The following is a 24757-nucleotide window of genomic DNA, read 5'->3' as shown; positions in this document are numbered from 1 at the left end:
TTGTGGCAATGTTTTGCAGGAAAATGGATTTGTGAATGGGAAGCGGAAGGAGCATCAAAGCGAGATTACTAAAGGCATATTTTTGCAGGGGAATGGAGTTGTGAATGGGAAGAAAAAGGAGGACGAAAACGACATCAACAAAGATTTGCAAAGGCACTTTATTCAATTTATTAAATTATAATTTATAATAAATTAACGTTTCTTGGTTTTTTATTCTTAGAATTTGGAAGAGGGAAGAGAAATTTACTTAAATCGCGTAAGTGCACGTTTAGTCAAGTCAAGTTGGGCTTACCCGAAAGACTCTTTTTAGTTCTCTGTTTTGTTCAATCTCAAAATCAAAAAAATTAATTGATTAATAGAAATAACTAAAAATAAAACACGTGTAAAATAACATCTATCATACATCATAATCCATTACACTAACATAATGTTAAAAAATAAATCTAGAAGTTCAAAGCCTCGTTAAAAACTAAACATTAAACTTTTAATTTTGATCAAATCCTATATAATAATTCATTATTATTTGAATAAGTAATTAGTAATGAAATATTAAAAATGTTATTATTACTAATTGTGTGGATTGATGGATTGAATTAAAATTTTTCAACCCAACTCAACGCGTAATTATTGTGGGTTGGTAAAAATTAATTTACCTGAGTTGGAAGCACTTATTAACCCAACTCATATTATGCACGTTGTGCTGATTTTTGCGTATGCCCACATGAGACAACTTATCTTATGAATTTGGGATTTTTTTTTAATTGGACTAGTAAAAACCAATTAGCAATCCAAATGTGGGAGTATTATTAGTAATCACACAAATTAGACCAGTAAACTCCCTCCTTTTGTCTCCAATATGCAGCTTACGAGGCATTATTTATTAAAAATGAATATGCCCTACCAGTTCTATTCAATTCCCCCCTTATACTACTGATGAACATAGGTAATAACTAATGAAACAAGTTAGTTTAATATATATGATTTTAAGGGCATAGTTTTTGCCTTTTTCCTTTTTTTTTTCCCTTGATAATCCAAGCATCGATGCTAGTGTTCCTATTTTGATAAATCGATGCTGGTCTTATCACCTGTCTGTGGCATTATGGCTTTGGCTAAGCAAGCATCTTTGTTCTCGGTTTATGACACCAAGCTGCTTCACCATCCTCACCAGATCTTAAGCGTTTTTTAGAATTTATAAAGTTTTATTTCCCGCAATTCTAAAATATCAATGCAGAAAATTAATCAATTTATTAGGTTTAATTTGTTTATCATCATAAGGTAGTGGCCGATGGAGAGAATGAGAGAGAAGAAGATACAAGGAAAATCTGAAGAGACAGAAACAAACGACAAGATGGGAGAGGGGGATAACATTTAAGGGGTTTACTCAATAAGAAATCGTGGTTATTATTGGAATTGAAGGGATTTGATGAGGAGCTTTATAATCTTTATGCAATTTAATGGGTAATAAAAACAAAGGGGGTTTTAAGAGGTATTTGAAAGAGAGCTAATAGTTAAACTCTTTTTTTAGTGGAACCAGTGAAGTCCGCTCAACATCCCTTTTTTTTTATACCCATTACAATATTAAAATGAATTCACTCATTTAATTTATAAAAAAAAAGTAAATTTTACTATGCACACGATCTTTTAAATGCAAAAACATTAAATACTTTTTTTTTTAATTTTTAACCCCATAAAATTTCATCATTCCTAAATCATTTTATATTCATTTCCTTCTCTCTAATCATACCTATCTTATTCCATAAATACCCTGTAACTTTAGAAGTACAAGATGACGGTGATTAATTAAAGAAAAGAAGCTGAATTTTACAATTGTTTTCTTGAATTCGCCAAAAAAAGGGGGGGGGGGGGGATGTGATTCACGAGCAAGAAGGTTAGCAATACGAAAAGGAAAGGAAACTCTGCATTGTTGCCAAACCAAGACAATTTCAATTGCAGATCAAAGAAAAATAATGGAGAAAGTTGATAAAATTCAAAATAAGATGAATTCTCGAAGGAGGAAAAAAAAAAAACTGAATGCAGTAATCAACAACGGCACAAATTATGCACCAATAATAATCTAATGAATTTTGAAAACTATGACAGTCGTAGTTGAAGTAGCAAGACAATGATGGGTAATTTGTTCTTCACAAATGTGACAACAAAACATGAATAAAATATAAATAAAAATTGAATTCTTGAACACATGCAATAACAAGTTCCTCCCACTTCTTCCACTATTTTGAATTGTTAAAAAGAAAAAAAAAGGGCAGTATTCTACATGTGGGTGCCAAAAGTTCGTAATATGAAGTCGGCAACTCGTGGGTGTGAAAGTTTGCACAAGACATGATGAAATTGTGGGCGTATCATGTAATTTTGCACATGGATAAAATTATAATTCCAAAGAAGGGGTTTCCTCAGCATATTGGAGGAGTGCTGATAGCATCAATCTTTTTATTCTTTTGTCATCATCTCTGTCTCTTAAAAGCCCAGCTCCGATATTCTCTCTATTTTGTTTTCAATGTAAATTTATTGAATTTTAATTATTATTTTTAAAAATATCTTAATCTTTTACAACTAGTGATTTACTAAATATCCTCACTTTAATTTGTTATAGCAATTGTAGTTATAGTATTGCACCTCAATATCAAAGAAGATCTAAAAAATTTTTGATATTAAAAAATATTTTTGAACAACTGTGAAGCTATAAAGATTTTATTTCTATTTTCTCTTTAAAAATACAAATGTTTTGATTCCTATTTTTAGAAATCGATTTAAACATTTCAATAACATTCAGTACCAACGTGTGAAAACCCTCTTACATAAAAAAGAACCCAAAAAATATTTTGAAGAATCAAACAAGAAAAGCAATGAATTAATTCACAGATCCAACAACAGTGCCTTGGAGCCAGCTTCATCACCGTGAATGTTACGTACGGTTACAAAATATACCACATGACAAAATATATTAAATTAGAATCTATGTTTTTTTTTTTATCTCATCCTTAATTTAATATAATTAGCGATGAATAATAATAAAAAATAAAAAATAAATAAATAACAGCTAGGTGCCTAGGGCCCTGCCATTTATTTCCTCTCCTACTGGGGTGCCGGTCAGACCCCCTTAACTGGTGACCATATACTTCAAATATTTCCCATTTATTCTTGGTAGATCTTTGATATCAACAGGAGCATGATTTTCTTTGAACTTTTGATTCAATGAAATTTCCATTTTTAACGAGTCCACCTGGATGGTGATCGGTTTCAATTACTTGATAATAAGGGTAAAAGCTCGTTTAGTCCCTATATTTTGAAGTTAGTACCCGTTTAGTCCCTATATTTTTAAAAATACCTCAAATCATCCCTACCATTAAATTATTGACACTTTTGCCATTATCTTTTGTTCCTTTTAACTTATTTTTATAATATTGCCCTATTATAATAATTTTTTAGATATTATTAAAAAGAAAAAAATAACCCTATTATAATAATTTTTTTAGACATTATTAAAAAGAAAAAAATAAATTACCAGTTTAACACCAAAAAATAAAATAAAATAAAATAAAATAATATATATTAATTTTTGTGGAACACACTCTTGAGATAAAATATTAATTTTTCTAAAAAAATTGATAATGTAATTTTTTAAGATATTAATTTTTTAGACATACGTGAGCTTCCACAAAAATTAATATATACCTTTTTTGTTTTTATTTTATTTTTGAGTTTAATTTGATAATTTAATTTTTTATTAATATCCAAAAAAGAAACATTATTGTAAAAATGTAATATTGTAAAAGCAAGTTAAAAATAATAAAAAATAATGGCATAAGGGTCAATATTTAGTAGCAGGGATGTTTTGAGGTGTTTTTAAAAATACAGGGACTAAATGGACATTAACCTCATAATATAGGGACTAAACAAGCTTTTACCCTGATAATAATGGAACAATTTTGTTCCACATGTTCTATGGCCAACAGCTTTTCAAAAAGATACGTTCTTTATGGACTGCCGTGCCGTGTTCCAATTCCTCACAGTAAGCGATTGATGGGGAAGAACAAGAAGGAAAACGATACCAATTAACTATGTGTTGTGCGCGGAATGCGGAATCAAGAATACCAAATAATTATGGAAAAATAAATGACACAAGAATTACGTGGTTCGGTAATTAAACCTACATCCACGGAGGCAAGAAAGAATAATTGTTTATTTAACAATTAATAGAGTACAAATATTTGAGTAACGAATCTCACTTCTCAGAAACCCAAATATACCCAGTACTCTCACACTCTGCAGGAAAGATAAATTCCCCGGACACACTTCTCTCACTTCTCTCAAAAGCTTAGAAACTTATAAGCTTAACAATTTTGGGATACAAAAGAATGGAAGAAGTGCCATCTATTTATAGGAAAAACAATGGCACTATTGCACCAACCCCTTTACTATTCCACCTAACCTAAGCAAATAGTCAATGGTGTCCATTTGGCAAATTTGGCAAATTTGACAAATTTGCCAACTTTCCATTTTTTCTTCAAATGTTTGGTAGCCATTTGAAATTTTGCATGCATTTTTGAATTTGAATGTCACGTGCATGACTTTTCAACAATTCTCCACCTCAGCGAAAATTTGTCCAAATCTGAGCCGACTACCAACGAACCCTCATCCCCAAAGTGATCCTTCAATAAGGATCCAGAATGGCTGTGTCGATTCGACTGCCTACGTACCCAAAATTTGGGATCAAGCCAACCGTAGTTCATAATTCCCGAAGGACGTATCTTAACACAATCGAAGGATTTGAATTAATTTCAAGCAATGTTGAAACTTAACTCCAGAAACTACTTTCGTCAACATATCTGATGAATTATCTTTGGTATCGATCTTACTCAACAACACAACACCGCTCTCGATAATCTCTCTCACATAATGATATTTCACATCTATGTGCTTCATCCGAGCGTGATATGTTTGATTCTTCGCAAGGAATATCGCACTTTGATTATCACAGAAGACCGCAATGTTCTCCTAGATTACCCCCAAATCACCTAACAAGCCTTTCAACCAGATAACTTCTTTTACAGCTTTCGTTGCTGCCATATACTCTGCTTCCGTAGTGGACAGAGCAATTGTCGATTGTAGAATCAACCTCCAGCTAACCAAACCTCCACCCAATATGAATACGTAGCCCGTTGTTGATCTTCGCTTGTCAAGGTCTCCAGCGAAATCAGAATCACAATACCTAACACATTGTTGAACACAATCCTTCTTGAACAATAACCCAACATCAACTGTCCCATACAGATATCGGAGAAGCCACTTTACCGCAAGCTATTGATTTTTACCCGGATTGTGCATGTATCTACTAACCATGCTTACTGCTTGAGATATATCGGGCCTTGTGCATACCATAGCATACATAAGACTACCCACAGCACTAGCATCTGGAACACGAGCCATGTAATCGCACTCCTTTTGAGATTTAGGACATGAAGAAGAGCTTAATTTGAAATAAGGAGTTAGAGGTGTACATACCGGTTTAGTTTTGTCATCCATGCAGAATCTTTCTAGCACTTTCTTTAAATAAGACTCTTGAGTCAACCATACGCTCCCATTCTTCTTGTCTCTACGAATCTCTATCCCAAGTATTCTCTGTGCATCACCCAAGTCTTTCATCTCGAACTCAGAAGCCAACTGCTTCTTTAATATTTCGATCTCATCTCTATTCTTCGAAGCTATAAGCATATCATCGACATAGAGTAACAAATAGATGAAAGCTCAATCTGGTAGTCTTTTAAAGTAAACACAATGATCGTGTTCACTTCTGGTGAATTTCTGCCATTGTATAAATTGATCAAATCTTTTGTACCATTGCCTTGGCGATTGCTTCAGTCCGTACAAAGATTTAATCAACTTACACACATGATTCTCCTTTCCAGCAACTCTGAAACCACAAGGCTGAATCATATAGATTTCCTCTTCCAAATCTCCATGTAAGAACGCTGTCTTAACATCTAATTGAGCCAACTCTAACTCATATTCTGCAACTAAGGCAAGTAGGATACGAATGCAAGTATGTTTTACAACTGAAGAGAAAACTTCATTGTAGTCAATACCTTCCTTTTGAGCAAAATCTTTTGCCACGAGCCTTGCCTTGTATCGAGGAGTTGTTTGATTCGGAGATCCTTGCTTTTTGGTGTAGACCCATTTATTGCCAATAGCCCTTTTCCCCTTTGGTGACTTTACAAGTTCCCAAGTCTAGTTTTGATGGAGAGATTTCATCTCTTCCTCCATGGCTAACTTCCACTGATCAATTTCACTGCTGCGTAATACTTCACCGAAAGTGTTGGGGATGCCATCATCAATAACTAGAAGTGCATAGGCTACCACCATATCTTTAGTAAGTCATCTGGGTTTCTTTATCTCTCTTTTTGGCCTCTTTGTTGCTATAAAATTATCATTATCTACATCATCAGTTGTTTCTTCATTTTGTGGGACATCAGAAGAAACAACCTCTTCTTCAACTCTAGGTGTCACCTCCATAGTTGAACCTTTCTTTGATGTAGAACTAACTGATACATATGGAGTTGCATCAAACTCCACCCGCTGCAATACCTCTTTGGTCTTGTTCTCCACCTGTTGAGAACTTGAAGCTTTCATCATTGAAGCTTCATTAAATGTGACATCTCTACTACACACAAATTTTTTGTCTTTGAGATCCCAAAGCTTGAAGCCCTTTACTTCACCTTTGAATCCTACAAAAATAGTTTTTCTAGCACGAGGATCCAGTTTACCATCTTTGACATGATAATAAGCTGGACACCCGAATACACGAAAGGAATCTAGTCTTGTGCATACTTTCTAGACCACATTTCCATAGGAGTTTTACCTCTAATTGCAGCAGAAGGCAACTGGTTTACCAAGTGACTTGCGTAGCTCACAGTTTTAGCCCAAAACTTTTTATTTAAACCAGCATTAGATAACATACACCGTACTTTCTCCAGTAAAGTACGATTCATACGCTCAGCCACACCGTTCTGTTACGGAGTATGTCTCACCGTAAAATGTCTTTTAATACACTCGTTCTGACATACTTGCAAGAATGGATTAGAAGTATAATCACCCTCATTATCAGATCGTAATACTTTGATCTTTCTGCTAGTTTGAGTCTCCACTAATTTTTTCCATTTCACGAAAATCTCTAGAACCTCATCCTTTGCTCGCATGGTGTACACCCACACACGTCTAGAGAAATCATCAACAAATGTAACAAAATAATGGCTTCCACCAATTGATGCAGTCTTGGTTGGTCCCCATACATCACTATGAACATATTCAAGGATCTCACGAGTATCGTGATTAGCTGTACCAAACTTGACCCTTGTTTTCTTGTCTACTACACAATGCTCACAGAAATTTAATTTACAGGTTTTGGTACCTTTTAAGAGTCCATGCCTCATCAGAGTTTACAAAGACTTCTCTCTAGCATGTCTCAGTCGTACATGCCATAGCTTGGTGGTGTCACTGTGTGCCTCAACAACATTTGCTTCATCAGTTGTACCTCCCTTCAAATAGTACAGATTGTGACGCCGAACCCCTTACAGAATCACCATAGCCCCATGTGTAAACTTCATTGTGCCATCTTCAATGGTAACCTTGTAGCCTTTAGCTTCCAAAGCACCCACGGAAATTAGATTTTTCTTTAAAGCTGGAACAAATCTAACCTCTTTGAGTTCTCTGACCATTCCATCAAACATTTTGAGCCGAATTGTTCCTATCCCCATTGTGTGACAAGGTTGATTATTTCCCATCACAACTGCACCAGATTCCAGATTACGAAAATCCGTAAACCATTCCTTAATAGGACACAAATGATAAGTTGCTCCAGTATCAAGTATCCACTCGCTCGAACTAGCCACGTATGCTGCAGGAGTAATACTTAGTGAATAATCAGAGCCCTCATCTTTCCGTGCCATGTTTGCTGCTGTAGGTTTCTTCTCATCTCTTTTTTGAGCCTTTGGACAATCTTTCCTCGAATGACCCTTTTCATGACAAAAGGCACACTCGTCTCGAGCTATATTTCTGCTTCTCGATTTGGATCGAGAATTCTTTCCACCACGCTTCTTCTGTTTCTCCATCGCCCAATCTCTGCTCACCAAACCTTCAGATGATACTCGTTCAGAATTTTTATCATTATTCCAAATCTCTAAGCTAGTCAATGTTGTGCAAACATCTTTAAAGACGATCACACCATTCCCATATATCAAAGTAATCACAAAATGGCTATATTCATCTGGTAGTGAGTGTAACAAAATCATAGCCTTAATTTCATCCTTAATATCTTCATCAAGATTCTTCAAATCAGCAAGTAACTTTTCAAATCTTGAAACATGATTGTGCATTGACACCCCAGGCTTCATTCGAAAACCATATACTTGGCTCATTACATGAAGGTGATTTTCAGGACTTTTCACCAGGTACTTCTCCTCCAATGTACGCCACAAAGTCACCGCACACTCCTCATCTTTCACCAAGTATTTCACCTCCTTGGTCAAACAAGATCTGATCTGACCACATGCTTTTTCATTCATACGATCCCTGATGGTTGTCGAAGCCAACAAAAATAAATTCCTACTCTAAATAAATTATGTGTAATGATTGAGCAGGGTCGTGTCCACAGAGATCGGTAATTATTTAAATCCTTTTGAAACGTAAAACTTAAAATAGGGGAATTGTTGACAATAATAAGAATCAAATTAAAATAACAAGAATGCAAATTAAAGTTGTAATTCAAATTGAAGAAAGCTCTGGTTGAAGGAATTAACTCAGCTTGATTTGACTACTGATCATTGATTCAAATATAAATTATTATTACTTATGAATAGACCGATTATAGCTACTGAGACCCTCTAATAGCCAATCTCTCCTTAACTAGTCGATAACCAAGGTACGACCGTTGGTTATTTCCCTAATCAATACACAACCCTAGATACGATCATATGATTTAATTAATTGATAGCCTGAAAAACCAGAGAGACCCAAATCCTAATCAACACATACGATGATTCATTTAAATTAGATTGTTTATTCTCATAACACAACTCACTGCTATGTTATTTGTCACAAACATTAAAATCTTCATACGATGAATCCTTTAATTGACAATAGATTAAGTTGATAATTAAATAGTGGCCAATTACCTAATTAACAAACATAATCATGAAACTAATTCAGAGAATAAACAAATACCCAAAAAGTAATAAAACAATTAAAGCATAAGAAAGATCTCACAGTAGTGATAAATCAAAGCTTCATTAACCTTCAACCAGAAAAAATAAGTTTAGTTCTTCATAGAGAGAAGAGAAAAATTAGATTTAGGGTTTCTTTCTTTTTCTCCAATCCCCATTTTTCACAATAGATTCCTCCCTTAAATACTCTCTCTCTCTTCTCTTTTAGAGTTCTATTTAAAATAAAATACTAATATCTAAAATATTAAATTCGTAATTACAAAAATAACCAAAAATATAAAATACGTTAAATTAAAACTGCAGGTTCGTAGTTGACAGCACGCGCCCACGCCTTATCAACAAAGTTCTTCTGACACTTATAATTTCTCCAAGAGAACAATCATCCTTAAACATCATCTTATAGCTCAATTTTATCACCAATCAATAGAATTGTACCTACAAAAGTAAAACACAAGTAAATCACTATTATTAAGTGCAAAACATAGATATTAAGGGAAGTAAACAATGCAAAACTAGTGCATAAATTGCACGCTAACAATCCCAAATTTCTTCATCATACAAGTGTCTTTTATTTTTCAGAACAACATCGAGATCAATTTGAATGAGGGCATCCATAACTTCGCGCCTCCACATGCCGAAGTTGATTTTCCTATCAAACTTTTCAACATTGATCTTCTGGCCTCCTATAATAGGTGCTGAATAGCGATTTGATAAATCTCGCCTCCCACCTGAAGTGTCTCCTGAAATAGTGTCGGTAAATCTCTTCCTAATTCTGGAAGTTTCACCTTCTACTATTTTTTCAACGAACTATTTCCACTTGAAAAACAGTCTCTATGATTTTAATTTCGCGTGAATAAATGCACCAGGAAAGTTCCCAGGAAACTGGACAAGAACTCGGTCCCAATTAAAAACCAGAATCCTTAGACTCTTATCGTCTTTGTTGACAGAACTTTCCTAGACATGCAAAAATACACACTACTTACAATAGACTGTCGCCCAAGTACAAATGGCCGTCTCCACCGTATTCGTGAACAGTACCGTATGTGAACAGTACTGTATACGGGAATAGTACCGTATACGTGAACAGTACCGTATACGTGAACAGTACCGTATCCCCCCAAGTACGAACCGTCGGCTCTGATACCACTTGTTGTGCGCAGAATGCGGAATCAAGCGCACCAAATAATTATAAAAAAATAAAGGACACAAGAATTATGTGGTTCGGTAATTAAACCTACATCCACAGAGGCAAGAAAGAATAATTATTTTTTTAACAATTAATAGAGTACAAATATTTGAGTAACGAATCTCACTTCCCAGAAACCCAAATATACCTAGTACTCTCACACTCTGCAGGAAAGATAAATTTCCTAAACACACTTCTCTCACTTCTCTCAAAAGCTTAGAAACTTATAAGCTTAACAATTTTGGGATACAAAAGAATGGAAGAAGTGCCATCTATTTATAGGGAAAACAATGACACTATTGCACCAATCCCTTTATTATTCCACCTAACCTAAGCAAATAGTCATTTGGCAAATTTGGCAAATTTGACAAATTTGCCAACTTTCCATTTTTTCTTCAAATGTTTGGTAGCCATTTGAAATTTTGCATGCATTTTTGAATTTGAATGTCACGTGCATGACGTTTCAACACTCTGCGCCTCTCTGGTGTGAATCTAGCCAAAATAACCCAAATGACTTCATCTCCTTTTTAATCTAGGCATCAATGATGTATGATGGGTGTGTATTACGAGTGGAGTATCCTCTGGAGGTCATAATTTGGACTATAGTTGTTTGTTTCCAATGTATAATATATCATTTTGAAACTTGCGATCAGATGAATCTAAAACAAAATAGTTCGTGTCATTTTATCCTGAGGTCAAGCTGAAAATTCTACTTTTTTTTTTTGGCTGTTTTTGAGTTTTAGGATTTTTTCTTATTCTTCTAGGATTTTTTTTTTTAGAACTCAAGCCATCCATCTTTGTCAATTTTGTGTGCCACCGAATTGAAAAGAAGCACTCCTTATTTAACATTTTCAACACCTAGAACCCTTCTTTTGTATTATTGAGAATCATTCAATAAACTCATTATTTAAATAAACTCATTATTTAAAAACCTTGTTTCTTCTATTAATCTACTTTCAATGTTTCCGTTTCGTCAATCAGATATCATGTTTCTTGTTTGACTGACTAGCTATTGTGTTTCTTGGATACGTTCATACTTGGTGATTTATTGTCATGCATTGCTTGGAAAAAAAAAAAAAAACAGCCAGCATGGGTCATTAATTTTGCGCGACCAAGCTGCATGCTTCATCATTTCAGCTGCCTGCTTCACCGCTTCTCCACATGTCGGCTTCACTTCTTGCTTGCCGTGCACGTTCCACTTGCTTGCTTGAGGCAGTGTTAATGTTTATATATAAATTTTGACAGTTGCCTGATTTTATCAATAGGAGCACCGAGAGCTAAAAAGAAAGGAAACCGAGAGAAAAGAGAAGAAAAAAAAAGAAGAAAAAGAAAAGAAAAGAAATAAGAAGAAAGGAAAGAAAGACAGAGTGTGAAGGAAAAGAAAAATAAATAATAAAAATATCGGAATTGAAATTGGATAGTTAGAATTATATCCACAGGATCAGTGGGTAATGGATTTATGAAATTTAAATAGTTATAATTTAATTTACCTCCTACGTATAAGTTTTTATATCACTTCTAACTGTTAATTTTTTAATACTGTATTTTAGGAGAAATTCAAGAATCCATAAAACCATAAGAGCCCCAACAAACCCTGGATTGAAGCAGGATATGTGAGTGGATACTATTATTACTATTATATATTATGTGCAACATTTATGTTTGATATTATGATTTAATACCATGTTATGATTACATGTATGCATATTAGATGTTTGATTAAGTTATGAGATGTGATTATGAGTCACCACATATGTACCCTTTCCCGTAGACTCTGCGCATGCGTATTAAGAGTTATGTTACTCCACCCGTACGAGATAGTTTAATTACACTGGGTATTGAGAGGCTTTTCCCTGTTTTACTCGGGTGATGATGATCCCGACGAGTATTGAGAGATATTTTCCCCTAGGTACTATTGGGTGCAGTTTTGTCATGTATGTATACATAAATTCCATGTTTGTTGATGTGTGATATTCAATGTGGAGTTATGTCACATGATTATATATAAGCACTAGTTCACTACTTTATTATTATTATTATTATAATATATATAATTACATCCACTCACTGAGCTGCAAGCTCATTATTTTCTTATTTATCCCTTTTCTCTCGGGATTTCACACGATTTCGTGCATATCAGTTCTAGACAATCGAGATTGAGCCACGAGACGCATTACTGAATGTCTTGCATTTTGAGCACGTTTATGTTGCTTATTATTATTATTTTATATATATATATATAATTTTAGCAAGTTTTGAATGGGTATTTTCGTACGAGACACAGAAGTTGTTATGTGCTTATATTAGAAATCATTTATATATATATTTTCATGAATTAAATTTGTGCTATGAGTTTTAGTTATTAACCCACATAATTCGCCTCGGATCCGACATATAGGTTGGGGCGGGTCGTGTCATTTATAAAGTACATTTTGTTGAACTAAAAGGAATTATAGGAGTCTTTTTGTTTGAAATTTATTAGTCATCAAAGATGGAAGGTTGTAAGATACAGGATAATGATCACGACATAAACAACTAAAAGATAACACATGTTGATGCGAGATTCCGGTTCTCCTCGTTCTACGACCAGGATCCCTGCTCGATCAACTCTACCACGACCAGGAGGTCTCCTAGTAATGCTTCTTCTCCGGATGTCCCTGCACACACAGACAAGTCAGAGTACGCCGGTTGTTCTCCCGGCGCAAACCCTCCGACGCTCAAGTCAGATATGAAGGTTCGGGGAACGCTTGCCACAGGTCTTATGGCTTTTTTGTGGTTTTCTCTTTTATCTTAAAAATGCTAACCCTTTTACCTTCGTTGGCTACCTTTTTATAGGCTTCCTCTGAATCTCAGTCTTCCGCTCTTTTCGAGACGGTATGGGACTCCAACTGCTGCGTTATGGGCAAAACATGGGATCTAGCGTGTTACGCCACGGTTCAGGGGAAAGCGTGGCTGCCACGGCTCTGTGAGACCTTGCGTGTTACGCCACGGTTCTGGGGAAAGTGTGGCTGTCATGGCTCCGTGAGATCTTGCGTGTTACGTCGCGGTTCTGGGGAAAGCGTGGCTGTTGTGCCTAGGTTCTCGTGCTGGAGAGCGCGTCTTGCCAACTGCCGTCGACCGGGTCTCCTCGCCTCTCGGTCTCTAGCCGGAATGGCCTCATGCCTTTTATAGGAATTGGCCTCGCGGACGACAACCTCATGGACGAGCAGGATGTTTCTGCTCCTGTTCTTCCACGCGCCAGGCTTTAACGGAAAACACCGGTGCGCAGAACTCCGCCATCAGATGTCTGCTCGTCATTCCTGGTCCCTTCGACGCATTTGTCCCAAACAGTATCCCTCCCAAACACCGGTCCCCCAGTTTCTGGTGTTGGGTAATGTAGTGGACCAGCAGTAGAAACTCGATAGTACTCGCTCGCGTGGGTTTGGAAAAGGCTGCCAGGAGTCATGTCGCATTTAATTGCGGACGAGGTGACGTGGCAGAAATCCCCCCCTCCATTTGAATTTCAAACCGACGGTTACGGGATTCTCGGAATATGCGTCATTAAATGCTGGCAGCCCAAGAGTTTGCTTCTCAGTAAGGAAACCCAAAATCTTCAAACACGAACTCGTCATTTTCTCCATTCTTGTCTCTCCGGCGAATGAACCTCGGCGCCAAAGCTGTCATCCCTGTCTCTCTCTGACCGAGTCCCTGCTTCAGGTATTTTTTCTATTTTTTTTTTTTTTTTTCGGTATCGGTTAGTTGTAGGTAATCTCCTTTCTCTCTGCTTTGCTTGAGGTTGTAGTTGGCGGTGGTGTTTTGGTTAGAACTTAGGATATGTCGAAGGGTAAGGAGAAGGTCGTTGAGGTTGGTGACGACGAACTAGGTTTTTTGCCTAGTCTGCCCGCTGATTTTGCTTTTGATCCCGGGATCCCCTTAGAGCCCATTAGGTCTAGTGTTGGTACTAGCGCTAGGAGGATGTCTCCCCAAACAACCTCCTCGAGCGACAGTAGCGATGAAGAAGGGTCTTCTGGATCGGAGAACACTTTGAGTGAGGGTCAAGGGGATGATTCTAGTGAGGCGTCCCCATCAGGAGCATCACGACCAGAAGAACGGGGTACAGTAGGGGGTAGAGCCTTGTCGCGTGATTATGCCATTGACTACATGTCGTGTACGACCACGTTTGACGAGCTCAATGACCTCCGACTTAGGTATAGTATTCCCGGTGAGATACCTCTTAGGATCCCAGGAAAAAAGGATACACCTAGCCGGCCTCCCAGGGGATACGTTACCCTGTATCTGGAGAGCTTTAAGTATGGGCTGAGGTGCCCCTTGCAGCCTTACTTTGCCCGGATACTTAACGGGCTAAATCTGGCTCCTGGTCAGCTGAACCCCAACGGGTGGAGAGTGCTCTCTGGTCTGTTCATATTGTGGGACAGATGTTGCCAAAGCGAGCCCACGGTTGATGAGGTGAAGCATCTGTACCAGCTGAAGAGCAGCCCTAAAGATGCCGGCTGGTACTACTTCCAATCTGGTACCAAGAGCAGGAAACCCATAACTGATCTTCCAACTGGTGGTGGTGGGACTTGGAAGAGGAAATTCTTTTTTGCTGGGGGTCCCTGGGGTCAAATTGCACAAATAGACGGGAAGGATTGTCGCGTCCCACCCCGTTTCACGGTCCCAGGTTGCCTGCTCGCTTTAGATGTCTTGTATCCATAATTGTTCCTGCTGTATTGGTTTGTCTCTAACCAAGTGTCTGTTTGTGCTGTAGTTTCCTGGGGTGTTCACTTCCCGCTCCGACCTGGTCTGCTTAAACGGGTCGAGGCTGTATTGACCAATTCCTGCTCGAGCCGAGAACTGCTATCTACATACAACTTCCTCGAGTCTCGGTTGATACTTCCTGGCCATAAGATGGAGGACGCAGTGATTGGAGCTCTGACCAGGAAACGCTCTCGGCCTCCAACAACCGATAGGGACCAGGACAAAGATGCTCCCGCTGCGAAGCGAAAGAACATCGTGCAGCAGGTTCCTCCCTTGCAGGCTCTCCCTCCTGCCTCTGCTAGAGTCGGGGAATCCAGTAGAGCGGCCACTGATCCTGCTTCCTCTTCTCCACCTGTTGTGCCTCGGTCCCGCTTACCCGACAGCCGACCAGAACACTTGGTTCCCTATCTCAATGAGTTGTCTAAACTCGTGAGCAAGAAGGACCTGGAGGGCTTTGACGGTTGTACCCTGGGCGAGCTGGTGGGAGCCATGCAGTACAGTGCTTTCCATCTCAGCTGCATGGCCACCTACTATAAGGCCAAGGTTGGCCGTTACGACAGGAAGATGAAGGAGGACATTCAATCGGCGACGACCAGAGCTGACGTTGCCGAGAAAAAGGCGGGGGAGCTAAACGTTGAGAACCTCAAGCTGATAGAGCAAGAGTCCCTTGCTCAAGCAAAAGCCATTACACTCGAGGAGGAGCTGACCAAGGTTAAGGAGGATCTCCAAGGGCAGAGGGCTATGTATGAGGCTCAGCTCGAATCTCTCCGCGATTCCCACCGAGCTCATGTAGAGAACTTGGAGAGGGAGGCCGACAACCAGTACGACCAGGGACTTCGGCATTCGTATCGTTGTATCATGGCGGTCCTCGGGAAGCAACACCCTGATCTGAAGATGGATGACCTTGCAGCTGGTGTTGCTCAACATATGGACGAGGAGGCGGCCAAGGAAGATGCCGAGGGGTTAGAGCCGATCGTGATTGAGGAGGGTAACTCTCCTCCTCGTGCAGTCCCTGCTGATGTTGGCGAGGCGAGCACCCCCCCGGACGCAACTGGTGATACCCCTCCCGCACCCGAGGAGGTCCAGCCAACCGATGCTGCTCGGCTCACTGACCCACCATCTTTTTGATATATTTCTTCTTGTATTGTAATGAACAACGTTTATGAAATTTATCCCCTCTGTTAGCCATTAATAAAAATGTTGTTGATTACTATCTCGTGTCGTACTCATGAATTAATTTTCGTCTGAAACGCTGATCGCTTCTGTCTCGCCGTAAGACAGGCTTTGAGACTTGGTGAGGCCTTTGCGTGCCGTAGAAAACTTTCCAAATGCTTTGGAGCCTGCTCGCCTTCTCGCGAACGAGCAGATCCTTGCATGCTGGGCTTTTGTCTGGCCCTAAGACAGGCTTTGAGACTTTGTCGAGCCTTCGCATGCCTTAGGATTTTCTTCAAACGATTTGGATTCTGCTGCCTTCTCGTGGCCGAGCAGATCCTGGCATGCTTGGCTTCTGTCTCGCCATAAGACAGGCTCTGAGACTTGGCGAGCCTTTGCATGCCTTAGGATTTTCTTCAAACGATTTGGATTCTGCTGCCTTCTCGTGGCCGAGTAGATCCTGGCATGCTTGGCTTCTGTCTCGCCATAAGACAGGCTCTGAGACTTGGCGAGCCTTTGCATGCCTTAGGATTTTCTTCAAACGATTTGGATTCTGCTGCCTTCTCGTGGCCGAGCAGATCCTGGCATGCTTGGCTTCTGTCTCGCCATAAGACAGGCTCTGAGACTTGGCGAGCCTTTGCATGCCTTAGGATTTTCTTCAAACGATTTGGATTCTGCTGCCTTCTCGTGGCCGAGCAGATCCTGGCATGCTTGGCTTCTGTCTCGCCATAAGACAGGCTCTGAGACTTGGCGAGCCTTTGCCTGCCTTAGGATTTTCTTCAAACGATTTGGATTTTGCTGCCTTCTCGTGGCCGAGCAGATCCTGGCATGCTTGGCTTCTGTCTCGCCATAAGACAGGCTCTGAGACTTGGCGAGCCTTTGCATGCCTTAGGATTTTCTTCAAACGATTTGGATTCTGCTGCCTTCTCGTGGCCGAGCAGATCCTGGCATGCTTGGCTTCTGTCTCGCCATAAGACAGGCTCTGAGACTTGGCGAGCCTTTGCATGCCTTAGGATTTTCTTCAAACGATTTGGATTCTGCTGCCTTCTCGTGGCCGAGCAGATCCTGGCATGCTTGGCTTCTGTCTCGCCATAAGACAGGCTCTGAGACTTGGCGAGCCTTTGCATGCCTTAGGATTTTCTTCAAACGATTTGGATTCTGCTGCCTTCTCGTGGCCGAGCAGATCCTGGCATGCTTGGCTTCTGTCTCGCCATAAGACAGGCTCTGAGACTTGGCGAGCCTTTGCATGCCTTAGGATTTTCTTCAAACGATTTGGATTCTGCTGCCTTCTCGTGGCCGAGCAGATCCTGGCATGCTTGGCTTCTGTCTCGCCATAAGACAGGCTCTGAGACTTGGCGAGCCTTTGCATGCCTTAGGATTTTCTTCAAACGATTTGGATTTTGCTGCCTTCTCGTGGCCGAGCAGATCCTGGCATGCTTGGCTTCTGTCTCGCCATAAGACAGGCTCTGAGACTTGGCGAGCCTTTGCATGCCTTAGGATTTTTTTTTTTTTTCGGTTTCAAGCGAAATAAATTCGTCGACGTTACATTAATGGCAGGATTTGACTTACATGAAATTGTTCGGACATAAAACATAAAAATAAAAGATAGACAGCATGAGCAGAAATTGCTTTAAAATGTGAGCAAGTCTTACTGGAAGTATTTTCGGAGGTGTGCTGCGTTCCATGGGCGTTTCACTTCGTGGCCGTCCGCGCGAACCAGCTTGTAAGCTCCGGGCCCCGCTATCTGCTTGACTCTATACGGCCCTTCCCAATTCGGTCCCAGCACTCCTTGAGTCGAATCTTTGGTGCTCTGATTCACTCTTTTCAGTACCCAGTCTCCGACCCTGAATTGCCGTATGTTCACCTTCTGGTTATAATACCGAGCAACCCTCTGTTGGTAAGTGACTGATCGCTCAGCTGCTTGTTCCCTCCTCTCCATTAGCAAATCAAGATTCAAACATATCTGCTCGTCGTTCTCCTGCTCATTGAAATGATCTGTCCGGTGTGTGGTCGTTCCTACCTCAGCCGGCACGACCGCTTCATGTCCGAAAGCCAAAGCGAACGGTGTCTCCCCCGTTGCGGTTTTGTGGGTTGTTCTGTATGCCCATAGCACACCTGACAGCTCGTCAACCCACGCACCCTTTTTTGCTCCGAGCCTGGTTTTCAGAAGCCTCTTGACTGTCTTGTTGGCTGCTTCTACTTGTCCATTCGATTGGGGGTGAGCAGGCGAGCAATACTTCAGCTCTATCCCGAGGTTCTGGCAGAAATCCCTGAAGCTGTGATTATCGAACTGCCTGCCATTATCCGTTACCAAGGCATATGGGATCCCGTATCGACAGACCAGGTTTCTCCACACGAAGTCTGTTGTTTTCTTCTCTGTGATCCTGCTAAGGGCTTCTACCTCTATCCACTTCGTGAAGTAATCTATAGCGACTATCGCATGTGTTGCTGCTCCTCGTCCCTTTGGCAATGGGCCGATCAGATCAATTCCCCATTGAGCGAATGGCCAAGGGGAGGCCATGGAGGTGAGCTTCTCTGGTGGTTGGTTAGAAAAATTTGCAAAACTCTGGCAGCTTGCACAGCTCCTGGTCTTCCTTTGCGCATCCTGGTGCATCGTCGACCAGAAATATCCCTGCCTTAAGACCTTGTGGGCCAGGGACCTCCCGCCAGAATGATTTCCGCAAATTCCTTCATGCACTTCCCTCAGCACGTAATCCGCGTCGTCATCGTCCAAACACCGAAGGAACGGTAATGTATATCCTCGTCGATACAGTACCCCATCGATCATCGTGTATCTCGAGGCCTGAGCTCTAATCTTCCGAGCCCGTAGCTTATCTGGTGGTAAGACCCCGTCTCTAAGGTACGAAACTATCGGGTCCCTCCACGAGCTTTTTTGTTCTATCCGCAACACCCCCAAATTTTGCTCGATACTCGGGCGAGACTTTACTTCTAGGGGGACCGACTTTGGCATTTTTGGGTCGGCGACGGCTGCCATCCTAGCCAAAATGTCTGCTCGACTATTCTGCTCCCTGGGGATTTGTATCACCTCCACTGCTTCGAACTTCCCCATCATCTGCCTGACTATCCTTAGGTACTGTTCCATCTTCTCCTCTCTTGGTTGGAATCTTTCACTGACATGATTCGCAACCAGCTGGGAATCGGTTCTGATCTTAACTCTGTCCGCTTTCACGGCCCTAGCCAATTCCAGCCCTGCTATCAAGGCTTCATATTCTGCCTGGTTATTTGTGGCTGCAAATTCCAACTTTACAGCATAAGAGATCTCCTCCCCCTCTGGGCCTTCCAGGACAATCCCTGCTCCTGAACCCCGCTCTCCTGATGACCCATCCACAGATATCTGCCATACTTGAGTTTCGTCGTTGCCTATATCTGCATCTTGCTGATCCAAGCATACTTCAGGCTCCGCGAACTCAGCTACGAAATCGGCCATTGCCTGGGCCTTTATCGCCGCGCGGGGTTTATAGTCTAAGTCGAATTCGCTCAGCTCTACAGCCCATTTGACGAGCCGACCAGAGGCATCCGGCTTGTGCAGAATTTGACGCAATGGCTGGTTGGTGATTACCGAGACCGGGAATGCTTGAAAGTACGGCCTCAACTTCCGAGCAGCAACCACAAGGGCCAGTGCCCATTTCTCCATCGTTGGGTATCTGGTCTCAGCGTCGAGCAGGGCCTTGCTGGTGTAGTATATCGGATACTGAATTCCTTCTTCCTCTCTCACCAGAACGGAACTGGCGGCCCGATCAGATACCGCCAAATACAGATTCAACTTGTCCCCATCCCTCGGTGTGGACAGTAGCGGAGCTTGCTGCAAGTAATGCTTCAAGTTCCGGAAGGCTTCCTCGCATTCTGGGGTCCATTCCATTTTCTTTCCCCTCCTTATCACTTGAAAGAATGGCTGACACTTATCTGTAGCCTTGGATATGAATCTGCTCAACGCCGCCAACCTCCCCGTGAGGCTCTGCATCTCCTTCAGGTTTCGAGGAGACGTCATTTGCACAATCGCCTGGATCTTCTCGGGATTTGCTTCAATCCCCCTATGGCTCACCATGAATCCCAGGAATTTCCCGGACTCGACCCCGAAAGCACACTTCTCCGGGTTGAGCTTCATCTTATACTTCCTCAAAAGCTCGAACGTCTCCTCGAGATGTCTGACATGTTCCTTCGGGACTTTGGACTTGGTGATCATGTCGTCCACGTACACCTCCATGGTTTTCCCGATCAAGGGCTTAAAGACTTTATTCACCAGCCTTTGATAGGTGGCCCCAGCATTCTTGAGACCGAATGGCATCACCCTGTAACAGAACAGACCTTGGTTAGTGATGAAAGCCGTGCTCTCCTCATCCGGCTCGTACATGGGGATCTGGTTGTATCCCGAGAATGCGTCCATGAAGCTAAGCAGACCATGTCCAGCCGTTGAATCTACTAGCTGATCGATCTTTGGTAAGGGGAAGCTGTCTTTTGGGCACGCCTTATTGAGGTCTGTGAAATCCACACACATCCTCCACTTGCCGTTCGCCTTCTTTACCAACACCACGTTCGATATCCACTCTGGGTAATTAACTTCCCGAATGAACCCTGCTCTCAGAAGCTTCTCCACCTCATCACTTACAGCCTCATACCTCTCCTGGTTGAAGCACCTCCTCTTCTGCCTTACTGCCCGAGCACCTTTCTTTATTGCCAGCCTATGACATGCTACCTCTGGGTCAATCCCTGGCATGTCCTCATGTGTCCAGGCAAACACGTCGGCATGAGCCTGTAAGCATTTCACCAACTCCTGCTTTTGCTCTCCCTCAAGTCTCGACCCGATTCTGATCGTCTTTCCCGGGTTCTCCGGTCCCATGCTTACTGTTTCCAGATCCTCTACGGGTTCTTGTCTGCCAGTCTTGTTTTCCACTCGGGTATCGAGGGATGTTATCTGCATCGCCTCCCTTGCTGCCGAGGAGTAGCAGCTTCTTGCGATCCTCTGGTCTCCTCGTACCACTCCGACTACCCCATTCACCCGGTACTTTAGAGACAGATAATGGTTGGACAGCACCGCTTTGCTCATCCTTAAAAATGGCCGACCTAGGATCATCTGGTAAGGACCTTCCTCGTCCACTACGACGAAGTCCAGTATCATTGTTCTTTCTGTCGGGGGGCTCCCGATTGTGATAGGCAGTTCGACCACGCCCAGAGGGACCAGCTTCCCTCCTCCGAACCCCTTCAAGGAGGTGTTGGTGTATTCCAACTTCCGGTCGGCTATTCCCATCTCTTCCAAAGTTGATTTAAATAGCACATCAACTGAGCTCCCCGTATCAACCAGTATCCGGTCAAACTTCTTGCTAGCGATCGTGGCCTTGATGACTAAAGCGTCCTCGTGGGGGTATAGAATCCCTTCCTCATCCTCATCCGTCCACATGATTGGCACTTGCCTGACCCTTGCTCGTTTGGCTGTTGGGGTGTTGAAGAGTATCTCTTTACTGGTCATGGCGTATCTGGCATAATTTTTTCTCGATCTGTTCGAATCTCCAGCCAACGTTGGGCCCCCAGCTATCACCCTCGCTGCGGGCGGCTCGCGTCTCAAGATTCCATCACTCTGCTCCCCTTCATCCGTGGTGGCCACCATCGGGAAAGTCCCATCCATAAACTCGTCCAGGTACCGATTTCTCACCAAATCTTCGACCTGGGTCTTGAGATCTCTACACTCTGCTGTGGTATGGCCATGGGTGCCATGGAACTTACAATAACGTCCTCTATCCCTCCTGTTGGGTAGCTTTGTTATTGGTGTGGGGAGGTGCAGCAGCCCTCGACCCTTTATGGCCTCGTACACCTCATCCAGGGGCATCTTCAAGGGAGTGTACCGCCCATAGTCCTGGTTCTGGTCGACCAGATGCACTGCTCTTTCTCTGTTTGCCCCACTGTGAGTTGGGGGCGGTGGGAGTGCTTCTGGTCTGCTCGTCCTGCTACCGTGGGAATGTTGATGAAGGTCGCCGGATGCCGAATCATGTCTTCTCCAAGGCTCCCTAGCTGGGGAGCGAGGAGGTGGCGCCCTGCTGCGCTGATACTGTGGCGGCCTCTGATGAGGCTGGTAAGCAATTACCCTACCTCCTGCTCCACTACCGGAGATCTGGTGGTCCCTCCTCCTGTTCGGTCCATTAGTTGGTAATGCTTTCTTCTCTTTCCTCCCTAACCCTTCCAACTGGTCTGTCTTGATCCGTGCAGCCTTCTCCTCCTCAATCTCGATGTCTCTTTTAGCCTGTTCGTATGCGGCTGCATACGTTTGAATAGCTGGGCTTCTCAAATTGTACCACAGCCTTCCTATCTTCACCCCTTCTTTCAGCCCCCTTAACGCCTGAGGGTGGTTGAAGGCTCCCAAGTCGAGGACAGCCCGATGAAACCTCTTGATGAATTCCCGAAGGGTTTCTTGCTCCCCCTGTTTCATGCTCTTCAGCTCCATCATGTCATCTTCCGGCGACATTGCCCCACTAAACTGCTCTGCGAATTCCTGGCACATCTGCTCGAAGGTTTTTATGCTGCCCCGAGGAAATTTCCTGTACCATTCTCGTGCACGTCCCTCAAGGGATAGTGGGAACACCCTGCACCTTTGGGATGGAGATAATCCCTGGACCCCCGTTATGTCGTTGAAGCGCTCTATGTGCACCAGCGGGTCAGTTCTTCCCGAGTATCTGAGGTCGGGGAGGCGGAAATCTCTTGGAATAACTGCCCTCATGATCTCTGCTGCGAGCGGTGATTCCCCGTCCAGCATTATCCTCCAACCAGGGGCTCTGTTCCTCCCTTGCATGTCATCAATTATTTGCGCTAGCCTTCGCACTTCCTCCTCCAGCTGTCCTGCGCGACCAGGGTCGCGCGCTGCAGCTTGATCCCGCTCTCGCTCTGCATCATGTAAGTGTTGCCTCAGTTCTGTTTCCTCTGCGTTCACCACCCCGTCGCCCCCGTCACAAGTCTGTCTTACCGGGGACTGCTCTCTTTCTCTATGAAATTCTCCCCGCAGAGGTACGTTACCTCTCTCACCGCCAAATCTCCCAGCGGTTCGACTTCTCTCCGCACTATCGGTACCTGGTGCCGCTCCACCGCCTCTCACCCTTCCCTCTTGGGTTACCCTTCGCTCGTTCCGCAGCTCATGCAGGATGGTTGTCAAGGTTTCCATCTGCTTTTCCATTCGCTCCATCCGGTCGAACATGACTTTTTCCCGTGCTTCGCTGATCACCTCCCTCAGCGTCACGGAATCGTTAAGCCTTATGTCACCCCCTTGTGCGCTACTTCCTCCTATCTCCATTGACTTTCGCTTACTCCACCCCTCTTCTTGCTACCGACAGAAGCTTTTTGCTCTGGATCCCCACAGACGGCGCCAAAATGTTGATGCGAGATTCCGGTTCTCCTCGTTCTACGACCAGGATCCCTGCTCGATCAACTCTACCACGACCAGGAGGTCTCCTAGTAATGCTTCTTCTCCGGATGTCCCTGCACACACAGACAAGTCAGAGTACGCCGGTTGTTCTCCCGGCGCAAACCCTCCGACGCTCAAGTCAGATATGAAGGTTCGGGGAACGCTTGCCACAGGTCTTATGGCTTTTTTGTGGTTTTCTCTTTTATCTTAAAAATGCTAACCCTTTTACCTTCGTTGGCTACCTTTTTATAGGCTTCCTCTGAATCTCAGTCTTCCGCTCTTTTCGAGACGGTATGGGACTCCAACTGCTGCGTTATGGGCAAAACATGGGATCTAGCGTGTTACGCCACGGTTCAGGGGAAAGCGTGGCTGCCACGGCTCTGTGAGACCTTGCGTGTTACGCCACGGTTCTGGGGAAAGTGTGGCTGTCATGGCTCCGTGAGATCTTGCGTGTTACGTCGCGGTTCTGGGGAAAGCGTGGCTGTTGTGCCTAGGTTCTCGTGCTGGAGAGCGCGTCTTGCCAACTGCCGTCGACCGGGTCTCCTCGCCTCTCGGTCTCTAGCCGGAATGGCCTCATGCCTTTTATAGGAATTGGCCTCGCGGACGACAACCTCATGGACGAGCAGGATGTTTCTGCTCCTGTTCTTCCACGCGCCAGGCTTTAACGGAAAACACCGGTGCGCAGAACTCCGCCATCAGATGTCTGCTCGTCATTCCTGGTCCCTTCGACGCATTTGTCCCAAACAGTATCCCTCCCAAACAACACAGAATCTTCTCTCTTTGAGAGAGTGCTTATTAAGCGTCATACATTACAGTGAACACTTTAAATAGCATCGAAGATCATTTTCATTGCCGCTAAAATCCAGTGACGGAGTATCCTCCGTCAACACAAATAACCTGCCCAGTGACATATGAAGTGGCTGACAAGCATAGGAATGCTACCACGGATGAAACCTCGTTAGGTTCTCCAGGACGGAGCATAGGAGTACGGAGTACCATGCGATTTGCATGTTCCAGAAAATTAGAATCTTTCTGAGAGAA

At 42.7% G+C, this 24757-nt stretch overlaps 1 protein-coding gene across 5 annotated transcripts in view; it reads right to left on the bottom strand.

Moving 5' to 3' along the window:
- LOC102612070 (tropinone reductase homolog) overlaps positions 1 to 24757 on the bottom strand; it is a 48213-nt gene that overhangs the window by 21659 nt on the left and 1797 nt on the right. Inside the window, exons 1-2 of one of the 5 annotated variants that reach the window (XM_052443352.1) lie at positions 17964 to 24558; positions 9276 to 9671 (exon numbers count right to left, since the gene is read on the bottom strand). The exons of 2 other annotated variants lie outside the window; for them this stretch is intronic. In XM_052443352.1, the coding sequence (XP_052299312.1) occupies positions 9650 to 9671; positions 17964 to 23605 (5664 nt within the window). In that variant the 5' untranslated portion in view covers positions 23606 to 24558 and the 3' untranslated portion in view covers positions 9276 to 9649. Of the gene's footprint in view, positions 1 to 9273; positions 9672 to 17963; positions 24749 to 24757 lie in introns of those variants that run through there. 2 more of the 5 variants (XM_052443360.1, XM_052443356.1) reach the window with 2 other exon arrangements.

This window comes from Citrus sinensis, chromosome 6 (genome assembly GCF_022201045.2).
Source record: "Citrus sinensis cultivar Valencia sweet orange chromosome 6, DVS_A1.0, whole genome shotgun sequence".
Taxonomy (NCBI): domain Eukaryota; kingdom Viridiplantae; phylum Streptophyta; class Magnoliopsida; order Sapindales; family Rutaceae; genus Citrus; species Citrus sinensis.
Note: the sequence above shows the minus strand (reverse complement) of the source record. Positions and strands in the feature narration are given on the sequence as shown.